At 51.2% G+C, this 13,466-nt stretch overlaps 1 protein-coding gene across 1 annotated transcript in view; it reads left to right on the top strand.

The window, feature by feature from the left end:
* Positions 1-99: 99 nt before the first annotated feature.
* Positions 100-13,466, top strand: part of LOC124685192 (protein DCL homolog, chloroplastic-like) — a 31,273-nt gene continuing 17,906 nt past the window's right edge. The window contains exons 1-2 of the mRNA XM_047219526.1: positions 100-399; positions 8,381-8,495. Of these exons, the coding sequence (XP_047075482.1) occupies positions 134-399; positions 8,381-8,495 (381 nt within the window). The 5' untranslated portion in view covers positions 100-133. The remainder of the gene's footprint in view (positions 400-8,380; positions 8,496-13,466) is intronic.

Raw genomic sequence — 13,466 nt, 5'->3', positions numbered from 1 at the left:
GTCGTTTTTATGCCGCCCGGTCTATATATAGTGCGTGTGTTGGAGATGCTCTTAGTTTGACATGTGACCACGCGTTCACCTTCACCATTCAGTCCCTCCCGCACCCAACCACCACACCACCACACACGGGGACATGGCTTTGGCCGCCGCTCTCGTCCGCGCCGCCGCCCCTATGCTCCTCCGCGGCCGGGAGGCACCATGCTCTGCGCCGGCCCTGCATCCCCGCCGCCTTCTATCATGCTCCACCACCTCCGACGCGCCCCCTCCCCCCGCACGGCCGCTGGCGTCGAAGCTGGCCGAGCCTGAGTCCCAGCTGCCCTGGAGGGAAGCGCAGGCGGAAATCCTCCGCGACATCGAACCCGTCGTGCAGCTCATCAAAGATATCCTCCACTCCGACAGGTACCCCCCCCCCCCCTCCCGTCCCCTGTTTGGCTGTTTCCCACTTCATATTAGTATATGAAACACGAAACTACTTTTGTAGCTGCAACATGCCAATGTAGGCGACATCTGAAAAAACTTGCAGTGCTAGACTGCTAATTGCCGTTTATACAATCATAAAGGTAATTCATTTCCATTGATATTTATTGTTCCGCGCCAGCACATGGGTATTAAGATATTACATGTCAATGTGAGAAACTGTTCTAGCTATGTAGTACTCCCCTCATTCCAAATTAATTGATGTTTTAAATTAGTCCCAAGTGAAATTTCTCTAAGTTTTACCAAATCTATAGACAACTGTGCTAACGCCCAAAACATAAATATGTGCAGTGTGAAAAATATATTATATGATTAATCTAATTTAGTGTTATAGATATTGACTAGCAAAAGTGCCCGTGCGTTGCACCGGGTAAATTTTCAAATAGATTTAATTCGATGGAGAACATATCTACTCTAGATCACTTATCTCGTGATGCCAGTGCCATGCCGTGGTGATCGAACGCTTTAGAACGCATTGATGCAACTCGGCGACGGTGTTGGGAGGCAGCAATCGGACATACTGATTCACAATTGTTACACGATGCAACTCTAGACGCTCGCACCCTATCCACATTTAGAAGAGAAACAAAATAGCAAGAATGGGTTGACAGAACAAGCCAACATGGTGATGTATTCGCCGGAAATAGCGGCCTTGGCGGCGGTCATATGATTAGCAAATGGGTGATGGCTCTGCCCACATGTAACTAACAATAAAAAAAATTCTTCGCATTTTGACTCACATGTCAATTTTTTTTTTATCTCACCTTATTGTGAAAACAATAAATTCTTAGCCAAGTTAACTTGACCACCTCTCCCGTACAGACTTAGCAAAGAATTGCATAGAAAGAGATCTTGTAGATACCTATATTTCAGAATTACGGAGAGCATTGCCTCAGGTTTCTCTCTCATATCTCATATCCCTCGAGCAGACCACGACATCAAATATCTAAGCAGCATACAAAGTAACACCTTCCGGGCTTCATCTATGAGCGCAGCTCTGCACATAGCTTTGATTCTGACAACTTCGCGAGGGAGGACAGAGGATACCACTTGGGGCAGCGGTGGACCACAACAAGTCGACGATGGCGGCCACAGCTAGAAGTACACGGTCGCCTCTAGTTCCACCTCGGCGAGATCTCCACCACCGCGTCCATGGCTGTTACAGAAGCGGCCTCCCCTCTCGTCGCTCTGCTGGTCTCTCTGTTCTTCAAGCCCTCTTTTTCCATGGCGTGCTAGCAGGAGCTCAGGCAGCGGCGAAGCTGACGTTCTATGCTACCTGGTCGGGCGTCCATGATCGGGGTGCCGAAACCAAGATGAATCGCGCGTGCCCTCGTGTTCATCAGTCTCGTCGTTTTGGTGGCTGTATATCTCGTCCCCTCGTTTTCGGGTTCGTCGCGTGGTTGTGACCCAGCCGTGTGGCAGAAACACTCCTCGTTTTCGTGGTGATCGATCTCTTCTCCTAAATCATGATTATAGGCAACCACCTGGGTGGAAGCTACGAGAAGCCTAAACCGGGTCGATGTGGAATTGTTTCCTTTCACGAGAGCCTAGACTAACGTACGTATAGGAAAGCTCTGATCGGGTATCTTCTCTGATTCGCTCGGCAATCGTGTGTGACATGGAGACGGGGTCCGTACGCGTTTTTCTTTCTCTTTTCTAGCACTGATCGGTCTCCAGAAAAACAAAACACGGGATGTACAAAGGCATCGAAAGGAGCACAGGAAGGAACGGACGAAGACGTAAAGGAGGACGGAAAAAAGCGTAAATCGACGGACCAAACCATGGAAACGTTTCTCCCTTTATTATTAGGTATAGATTTCTATGGACTTGGTCAAACTTAAGGTAATTTTGACATAGCTAGGTCTTCAATTGTTTTGAATAGAGGGAGTTGTTAACTTGTTATAGAACAAGCCTAAAACATATATGAGGTACTTTAGTTGAGGTAGAGCACGTGCATTAGGAGAACCACTTACCATACTTACTTTCAAAATCAATGGGAGTTTTGGGACAGATGAAGTGCCTCCATCTCTGTCGATTCAGCCACACAACAAACTTAATGAAGAACCTGCTGCATGAAGTGTCATCGCAATCACAGTGGGGAAGGAGTATGGAGGAGATGGGAACAACTGACAAAAAGGTTGGGAGGTGTCGCATGGCGAGTTCAGCACCACACTGGTCGTTTACTCGTTTCTCATGTCAGATCCTAGTTTAGTTGGCACGCATAGAAGGGCGTTGCACCATGGAAGTGCACCTAAGGTGCTCGCAGGTTGTGAGAAATCCGGGATGCGTCCCTCCGGATGCACCGATGCTCAACTCCGACCTATGGCATTCCTCTCATACGAAGCATTGTTGTTGTCCCTTGGTCGTCTCGCAATCCCTGCTGTTGTTCCCTCAACATTGATCGCACGCTTGTTGTGCTTGCTCCGTCTGTGGTGGTTGTCATGTCATGTGCGGAAAGACAACTGTGAGGGCGATGTGGGTGAGAAATATGGACGTGGTAAAACGACGCCAATTTGTGTTGGAACGCGGGAGAGACGATATGGAGGGATCTAGGGGAAGGGATGATGATCCTTTGACGATAGGTCCCACACAATGATATGAGCCTGGAGCGACCACACCTCCCTATTTCTATGGAGCTTAGGGCATCTCCAGCCATGTCCCTCAAACCGGCCTTCAAAGGGTTTGGGGTGCGCCGGACAAAAATCCGCGCTCAGCTACGATCCCCAAACCATTTTTTTGTCCGGCGCTGCCCAATAGCCTGTCTAGCGCCCATAGGCTAGCCCCCACCACTAGACGGGCGCTGCCCAATAGACGGGAGTCGCGACCGAAGCCACGTAGGATACAAATAGTCGGGTTCCACATGCCAGGGACCTAACCCATTCCAACCTTCACATCGCCTCCCCTCTTCCTCGAGGATGCTCCCACCCTGCGAAATCTCCACCGCCGTTGCCGCCTATTCTGGTGCCAGCTGTCAACGAGCCACCTCGCCTATGCCGACCGCCTTTCCCCTATCGCCTCTTCTCCTGCATCGCCGTCCATCCTCCACGCAGAAGGTGTTGCGATCTCGCAAGCCTGCCATGCTCGCAAGGTGTTTGGTCGTATGCCTGTGATGGCTTTTGCCCCTCTCGGCCGCCATTCAATTCATTGATTCCTTGTTTTTTCTGTAGATTTGGTGGCGACGGCGAGATGATGATGCATCTGTTCACGGAGGGGAGCGCCAATGCCAACGTCGATGATGAGGAACACTTACAAGAGGACGAGAACGCCGCTCCCAAATGTGGAGGTTCAAAGTGTGAGAGAAGGAAACCAAGGCAGAGAATGGAGGATCATGCGATGCTCTACACCAACTATTTCGTCGAAGAATCCTACATTTACCCCAAAGAATTCCCGCCGGGGGTTTAGGATGAACAAGGATTTGTTCATGACGATACCACATGGTGTGAGAGAGTTCCATAGCTAATTCGCGATGAAGAAAGATGTAGGCTTCTCATCAATTCAAAAATGCATTGCGACAATGAGGATGCTTGCATATGGAGTTTCTAGAGATCCAAAAGATGAGAGGAGATGTAAAAAATGAGTACCTAGGTATGTTTGAGTCACTTGAGTCAACAGCTCATGAATCCATGTACAGATTTTATAGGGCAGTGGTCGGGAAGTTTGGGCCACACTATTTGAGAGGGCTAAATGCAGAGGAGACAACTCCAAATGAAGCTAGAGAATTTCATGGGATGCTGGGAATCATCGATTGCATGCACTGATCATGGAAGAATTGTCCATTTGCATGGCAAGGTTTGTATAAAGAGCATCATAGATATTGCAGTGTGGTACTTGCAGCTGTAGCCGGCCAGGACCTTTGGATTTCGGCACGCTTTTCGGTGTTGGCTAGATTTGTTTAAGGCCACGCTCCACCTTGCAACTATGAGATCAATGATCACCAATATACCAATAGGTACTACCTAGCCGATGACATCTATCCAAAATAGTTGACATTTGTGAAGACAATCATCAATCCTCTAGGTCTAAAAGAAGTCTCACTTTGCTTCGTGACAAAAGAGTTGTAAGAAGGATGTACAGAGGACATTTGGTATGCTACGAGCTCGACTTTCTATTGTTGGGTATCGTGCTCTTATTGGTCTCAAGAAGAGAGATGCTTGCGTGTTCTTGCACAACATGATCATCGAGAGTCACCGCAAGAATCCAGCCATGGATGATCAACCGTATGATGGCCAGTGTCGTCTTGCCGAGACTGATTATCAGGTGCTTGCAGATTTTGCTGCTTTTCTCGCCATGCATACGGAAATCCGTGGCATCGATACTCATTAACAACTGCAAAATGATCTTGTCGAGCATCTTTGGAGGCTCAAAAGAGACTAGTTGATTTGAATTGTATGAGTTATTTGTGTGCTGAACTATTTGTTTTTGTGTTCTAAACTATTTATTTATTGTAAAACTATTTATTTGTGTGCTAAATTATTTAGTTCTAAACTATATTAGATTATTTAGAAACATGGGCGAATTAAAAAAAAAGCTAAAAAACCTTAGCCGGATCGGCCGTTTGAGGGATGCCACTGGGCAGAGGTGCCCCCCAAAAGCAGCAACACTTGCCAGCACCCCCATCCGGTCGCCGCTTGTGGGACACAGCTGGGATGCCCTTAGAGGCTCATGATGAGCTCCAGTTGCGAAATAACAGTAGCTTGCTTTTTTTACTAGAAAATATGCACAAGTATGTGTATCATATGAAGAAGTGTCTTAGATAGTCGAGTCGACATTGTGTCGCAATCTCGCCATCATGCCGACAGTCTACTGAGCAAAGCAGAAGGAGAAAAGTACTCAACTAATGTTCAACAGGCCACAGAGCAAAACAGATCGCGATGGAGAACGTTTGCTGGGCACGAGGCCTCCCCCTTCTACACTACCCAGTGAGAGCAGTCAACACTGAAAGAACGTGGTTGAAAATGATGTCATTTCTTTGCCTCAGGGGGCTCCTAGAGCACCAATCGACTGCGATTTGAGGTATAGCGACCGACAGATAAGCCAGGCGCTCGTCCGCCAATGGCACCTGACCGCTTTAACCCACGCTCCCATCTCCTCAAACCACACTACATGTTGGTCAAAGAAGCGCCATGCTGGCTGGTGTGGCAAACCACGACTCGCCAACCTGTTGGATGTTTCACGCCAACCACGTGACTCCCGACAAAAGAAGGCCTCTTGTGCGAATCAAGCCGACAAGATGCCGTTCTTTGCCCACTCAATCAAAACCACGCGCTCTAACCTGCTTGATAGCGACATGAATTGTTGATAGATTTTGGCTCTTGGTCTGGCCAACGTCCGAGAGTCACAAACCCTCACTCGGCGAGTGCCCTTGGCCCTAGATAAGACGTGTGCACAAATGCAGGGTGCCAGATCCTGTGTGCAGAGCCTGTCCAGCCAACAGTTCTTCCAGAACAATGCGGAAGCCATGGCACCCACGGCGACGTTTGATGCCGCCATAAACAATGATAGGGACTCCGCTGGAGCCCTAGGGCCTCATGTTGTCAACTTGATTCAACCATAGCCACCTAGCCCTTGGTGCCAAGTTAAGCCATCTCAGAATGAACTTCTTTCTTTTCACACACAGCATCATTTCTACATAGCTATATGGACCAAAACACCGCTGCAGCCCTGACCATAGTAAGTGCTCATAAAGGCTTTTCCACCTATGTAGCCATGACCCAAAAATATTTTAAATACTACTAGATGTAGTGATGGTGAATTCTAAATAGTAAATACACAATGTGCCAAATAATGTGTGCTAACCACAATAAAATAAATAAATGTTGGATGGGGATTTTTGTTCAAGACAAGATGCGTCTCATGTGCGCCCACGGCGACGTTTGATGCCGCCATAAACAATGATAGGGACTCCGCTGGAGCCTCTGTGTAGAATTCGGCCCAGGGCCTCATGTTGTCAACTTGATTCAACCATAGCCACCTAGCCCTCGGTGCCAAGTTAAGCCATCTCAGAATGAACTTCTTTCTTTTCACACACAACATCATTTCTACATAGCTATATGGACCAAAACACCGCTGCAGCCCTGACCATAGTAAGTGCTCATAAAGGCTTTTCCACCTATGTAGCCATGACCCAAAAATATTTTAAATACTACTAGATGTAGTGATGGTGAATTCTAAATAGTAAATACACAACGTGCCAAATAATGTGTGCTAACCACAATAAAATAAATAAATGTTGGATGGGGATTTTTTTTCAAGACAAGATGTGTCTCATGTGTCCCGCTGATTTAGTTTGATCAAATTATCTTGGTGAGGATAATCCTGGGCATAGAAACCAAAGGAACACTTTGATTATGACGGTAATTTGAGTCGCCATAAGTGTTTCGACCTAAAATGAACCTACACATTCATTAAGTTCGAATACATGGAGTGAACAGAAAAAGCCCTATCGGTGTGCAGGTCCCATCAATAAGAGTCAAGATGGTCCACAGTGGTAAATCCATGTTTCACTTGTAATAGGAAATTTATATCTATGAGTCTATCACCATTCAGATCAAATTAGGAAGGTATGAACATTGCAGCGTTTAAATTTGAGCTGACTAGAATGTGAAATATCAGGTTGAACGTTACATGAGTGAATTTTGTAAATATGTTTTCTAAGTAATTTTTTTAATATGGTAACTGAAATTAGATACAGTAACAAACTGAAAAAAGAGAATTTCCATAAGGACCGGTAAATACCGTATTTTCCAGTACGGTATAGACAAAATGGCATAACCAAACTAATGCGATTATGTGCAATAATATAGCAATATCTTAGTGGTACCACAGATTTACACCGAGCAAGTATTATTTTTCCAATCTAATGTGTTTTGTACTCAGCATTGAGCAACAAACAGAAGAGAAAAGAAACAACTTACAGCCAGAAAAAAGAGAAACCATATAGTGCGAAGAGGTGAGCAGCTATGAGGTCAGAGCAATCAGGTTTAGAGTCAGAATGGAATCATGCCATCGAGTTTATGGCGTTAGTGGGTAAGAATGTGCTCATGTAGGCGGACCTCATGCGTTTTCTTAAAAAATAAATGCAGGCAGACTTATGACACTGCTCCTTTGTGCTGAGTGGTGGGCCAGGCAGAGCATCTTGCTAAAGCCGCTCCCAATGCTCCACCATAGCGCCATCTCTTAGCACACACGTCAGATTTTGTCTGTGTAGCGTATAACTAATGAGGAGAGATGATGAAACCTTTTTTTTTTATCTTAGATACGGTCTTTTCATCCAATCCTATGGGTCGATTATTAAATCTTGTACCATAATCGAAATAGACTCCAGTAATCTTTATAAAAGTGGGTTCTACTATAGTCAATACCAATTGATCCCCAGTTTAAGCTGCAACTGTCTTGTGCATTGAGATGCTCGTGAATGGTGGTAAAACTTAGCATGATAGGTACTGTATACTCAAGAGACCATGTTAAGGATGAGGAAGATTAATAAGGTCTTTTGCTAGATGTTTTATCTCTTTAATTAATGCGTATCTATTAGATTGATCTCTGTACTATTAGACATATAACTCGAAAACATATTGGTTTCATAGATCTACCTTTTCCACCTTGGGTATAAGGGGTTGGCTCACGTGGTACATGACTATCTTATAAATATGATAATACTAATGGAATAAGATTCACTGGTTTGAACATTCTTTTTCTTTTCTCATTTGTTTTAACAATTGTGAATATGATAATACACATTTGTTTTAACCAGATGCCAATATATTTCTTTTCTTAGGGAGTACCAAAGTCCATCCTCAAAAAAAGTCCCTCCATCCTCACTATAAGTTACCAAGTGAAAAGATTGTAAATTTGTCTGCTAATTTACTGCAAATTGACACTTTTACTTCCTGTGTCTATGCAGATATGGAGATGGTGAATGTGTTACTTCAAAGGACGAAATTATTATTGTAGAAAAGCTTCTTGCTTACCATCCACGTGCAGAAGATAAGATTGGTTGTGGGCTTGATGCTATAATGGTGAGTCACTATTATCAACTGCTTAATATCTTCAGGAACTATTGTTGCTACATTAGAAGTATAGAATACCTGCGATTATTTAGGCCACCTCCAACGGGCCACTGTATTTCAGACAGCCATTATGTCCGTTTTGGTCCATATGCGGTGGTGCTGCCCTGAAAGAACAGTGTGACGGACGTACTCTTGCGTGAGCCGATGCCGCCACCCAAGTCGTTGTCGCTGTACTCGACTATGCATGGTGCACCTGAGCTTCTGCCGTATCTAAACCCAAGTCGCACGGACCCGGCGATGTAGCGTAGGATGTGCTTCACGGCAGCGAGGTGCTGCTTTGCTGGAGCCTCCATGAAGCGCGAAACGAATCCGACAGCTGAGGACAGATTCGGTTGGGTGTGTACCAAGTACCAGAGGCTCTCAAATATGCTTCGGTACTCGGTCGCATCAGTCGCGGGGGTGTGTTGTACTTGGACAGCTTGAAGCGCGACTCCATGGGCACATGACAGGAGTTAGACCTGGCCATCCACGCCTTCTCCAACAATTTCAGGGCATAGACCTGGCCATCCGCTTAGCCCTTGTTGCACCTTGATGCCGAGGTAGTAGCTCAGCACTCCGAGGTCGGACATCTGGAACAAGCTCTTCATCTCTAGCTTGAACTTGTTGATATCACTGGAGTCAAAGCTGGTGATCACCAAGTCGTCGACGTATACTCTGACTAAGAGTCGATCAGGGCTGCGCCTCGCTCGTACATGTTGTGCTCCGACTTGCATTGCGCGACGTCGAGCTTGACGAGGCATGAGTCGAGCTTGGTATTCCCTGCCCTTGGCACCTTCTTGAGGTTGTAGAGCGCCTTGTCCAGTCGAAGCACTAGTTGCTCCTTCCCGGTTGCAGCGAAGCCGGGTGGTTGCTGCACATACACCTCTTCCTCCAACTCACTGTTGATTAAGGTTGACTTGACGTCCATGTGGTCAACATCCCACCTAGCACTTGCAGCCAGAACCAGTAGGAGCTAGACGGACTCGAGTCCGGCCATGGGGACGAAGACTTTGTCGTAGTCGTTCTGGTGCTGCTGTTCGTAACCCTTCGATACGGGGCGAGCCTTGTGCTTATGGAGCGCGCGGTGCATATTATTCTTTACCTTGTACACCCACTTCAGGCTAATTGCACGGTGACCTGGTGGTAAGGTGGTAAGGGGTCAGGTCGAGTTCTCCTTGATAGCCTCCATTTCTTCCTCCGTCGCATGCCTCTAGCTAGCGTCGGACTTCGTCTCACTGAATGAGCCGGGCTCCTCAGCGGCGAGGAAGTGAAGTTCCTCGTTCGGCTCCATAGCCAGACGAGCATCGAGCATGTTCTGCAGGGTGCGGAACCGAGGCTCGAGCGCCGAGTCGTCTTTTGCATCAAGCGTATTCGCGTATCTCGATGGTGGTGTGACGAATTCTACGCCAATGGCAGCCGTAGTCCGGGGCTCTGCAGTCGGGTGCCCTGGGGTGAGCCGCCTGGCGGAGTCGCACTCCCTGGTGGTGGAGCCAGTGGTGACGGTAAGTCGGATGCAGGATCCTCGCTCTTGTCTCCTGGTCGTTCGAGCACCATGTGCTCAACCACGACCGATTCCGTTCCGAAGATGTTCACCGACGATTCGGAGAGCTCCAGTCTCAGTGCGCGCTCTCATCAAACACAATGCCGCGGATGATGTGGATTTGGCCTATAGCCGGGTCAAAGGCCTGATAGGCCTTCGTGCTGGCCTCGTATCTCATGAAGATCATCGGCCGATCGTCGAGCTTCTTCAGCCCGGGCCAGGTCTCTAACGTGCACCACACAGCCGAACATGCACATGAAATGCACGTCCGGCTTCCGACCATGCTAGGCTTCGAATGGCGTCATGTCGTCCACTCTTAGTTGGCGACCTGTTCAAAATGAACACAGCCGCCGACACCACCTCACCCGAGAACTTACTGGGGACTCTCTTGGCCTTTAGGATAATGCGGGCCATGCTCACAATCATCTGAATGCGCCGCTTGACGATGTCGTTCTGCTGCGGGGAATATGGAGCCGTCAGGTGGCGTGTTATGACCGGTTTGGCCTATAGCAGGAGGAAGCCCATCAGTGGGCCTAAATTAGGGGCTTAGCCCATTTATCTTTATGTCATTAGCCTATATATATCCCTGTAATAGCTACGTGAAAGAACAAGCAATAATCAATCTATTATTGCCAACTCCCTGAGGAGTTGGCGTTCCAAACCCTAGCCGCCGCCTCCCACTCGCGCCGCCTCCCTCCCTCACGACGGCGGGCCGGCCGCCGCGCCGCCTTCCTCCCCCGCGTTCTGTGCACTTCCACCCCTACAACCTACGTCCCAGGCCTGGTAGACCCCGAGTCTCTACCAATTTGGTATCAGATTCCTCGATTGCGATCATGTCTTCGGGCCAGCCCTCCGCCATCATCGCTGCCACCTCCGAGACGCCGCCGGCCTCCACCGCCGCCGCGCACGTCGCGCCGGGCGCCGAGCCGCCCCCCGTCCTCTCGCCGGCGGAATTGTCTGCGGCCGTCCGCGACCTCACCATGGCGGTCACCAATATGCGGACGTTCCTGCAGGTGACGCACGGGCTGTTGCCCACCGTGACCGCTCCACCACCGCCGCCGCCACCCCCGCCCGCGCCACACGCGCCGCCTCCACCGGCCCCGGCCTCGAACCAGGGCGTCCCCATCACCAACATCAAGTGGCCGGCGTCGCCGTCCCAGCGGCCCTCATGGGTGGACGCACCGGTCTTCACACCAGCCCCCGCCCAGCCGACCGTGCCTCCACCGGCGGCGTACACCGCGGCCTCCCCCTTCGGTGGCTTCAGCGGCTACGGCGACCCTTATGCGGGGGGAAGCGCTGTCTACTCGCCCCCTACCGCGCCGGCCCCGACCTTCGTCGCCGCGCCGCCCGCTCAGCAACCACCGCGCTACACCAAGTTGGAGTTCACCACCTATGATGGTGCCACGGACCCCCTCAACTGGCTCAACCAGTGCGAGCAATTCTTCCGGGGGCAGCGGAGACGTGGTACTACGCTCTCGAGCAGGACGAGGGCGCGATGCCGCCGTGGGAGCGCTTCCGCGACCTGTGCCTCCTCCGGTTCGGACCCCCGGTACACGGGAGTCGCCTCGCCGAGTTGGGGCGCCTGCAGCTCACCTCGTCGGTGCGAGACTTCGCCGATCGCTTCCGGCCGTTGGCGTGCCATGCCCCCGGCGTCTCGGCTCGTCAGCGCGCCGAGCTCTTCGTGGGGGGCCTTCCCGACCACATCCGGGTCAACGTGGAGATGCGCGAGCCGCCGGACCTGCAGACCGCCATGTACTACGCCCGGGCGTACGAGCAGCGCACCCTCGCCATTCAGCAGTCCTTCCAGGGCAGCGAAGCTCGCCCTCTGTCACGCCCTGCCCAGACGGCCCCGGCGCGCCCGGCGCTGCCGGCTGCCGCGACGACCCCTGCAGCGCCTACACGACCTTTCCGTCGCCTGACGACGGCCGAGCAGCTCGAGCGGCGCCGCAAGGGCTTATGCTTCAACTGCGACGAGCAGTACGCACCGGGTCACACGTGCGCTCGCCTGTTCTATTTGGAGACCGGCCGATGACGAGGACGGCGAGACACTTACCCCGAGCTTGACACCGGGCCGCTTCCGAGCCGGCGCCACTACCTATGGGCCGGTCGACGCGAAGGCTTTCGTCGTCTCCCTCCACGCATTGGCAGGCATCAAGACGGCGAAGACCATGCTCCTGCCGGTGACGATCAGCGGGGAGCGCCTCACCGCCCTGGTTGACACGGGCTCGACGCACAACTTCCTAGCCGGCGACGCCATGCGCCGACTCGCACTACAGCCGTCAGCATCAACTTGGGTTGCTACGACTTCATCCTCGGCATCGACTTCCTGTCCACCCTCGGGCCCATCCTCTGGGATTTCGACGCGCTGTCCCTCATCTTCTGGCGCGCGGGTGGCCGCCGCGTCCAGTGGATGGGCCTCGGCAGTTCCGGGCCACCGGCGCCGCAGCTTGCGCTGATGGCTGCCGCCCTCGATGAGACGCATCCGCTCTTGGACGACCTTCTGCAGCAACATAGCGACATCTTCACCGAGCCACAGGGCCTACCTCCGGCGCGGGCCTGCGATCACCGCATCCACCTGCTGCCGGTACGCCGCCCGTCGCCGTACGCCCGTACCGCTACCCCCGACCGTAGAAGGGCGAGCTCGACCGCCGGTGGCGGTCATGCCGGCCCGTGGCATCATCCGGATTTCGACATCACCCTTCTCGGCGCCGGTGCTCTTGGTGCGCAAGCCCGACGGCACGTGGCGTTTCTGCATCGACTACCGCGTGCTCAACGCAGTGACGTCCAAGGACAAGTTCCCCATCCCGGTCGTGGACGAGCTCTTGGACGAGCTACACGGGGCGCGCTTCTTCACCAAGCTCGACCTGCGCTCGGGCTACCACTAGGTGCGGATGCATCCGGATGATGTCCCGAAGACGGCGTTCCGCACGCACACGGCCACTTCGAGTTCCTGGTGATGCCGTTCGGCCTCTCTAATGCGCCGGCAACATTCCAGGCGTTGATGAATGACGTGCTCAGCCCCTATTTACGCCGTTTTGTGCTTGTTTTCTTTGATGATATTCTCATCTACAGTGCATCGTGGGCGGAGCATCTACGGCACGTCGCCATCGTCTTCAACGAGCTTCGAGCGCATCGTCTCCACCTCAAGCGCTCGAAGTGCTCGTTTGGCACAACCTCCGTCGCATACTTGGGCCACGTCATCTCGGCGGACGGACCACTGCAGCCTCAAGTTCTTGCTGGACCAGCGCCTCTCCACAGTTCCGCAGCACCAGTGGATCAGCAAGCTCTTCGGCTTCGACTTCACCGTGGAGTACCGGCCCGGTGATGACCCACAAGTATAGGGGGTGTATCGTAGTACTTTCGATAAATAAGAGTGTCGAACCCAACGAGGAGCGAAGGTG

The sequence above is a fragment of the Lolium rigidum genome, chromosome 1, assembly GCF_022539505.1.
Source record: "Lolium rigidum isolate FL_2022 chromosome 1, APGP_CSIRO_Lrig_0.1, whole genome shotgun sequence".
NCBI classification, from domain to species: domain Eukaryota; kingdom Viridiplantae; phylum Streptophyta; class Magnoliopsida; order Poales; family Poaceae; genus Lolium; species Lolium rigidum.
This window is presented reverse-complemented; position numbering and strand designations above follow the sequence as displayed.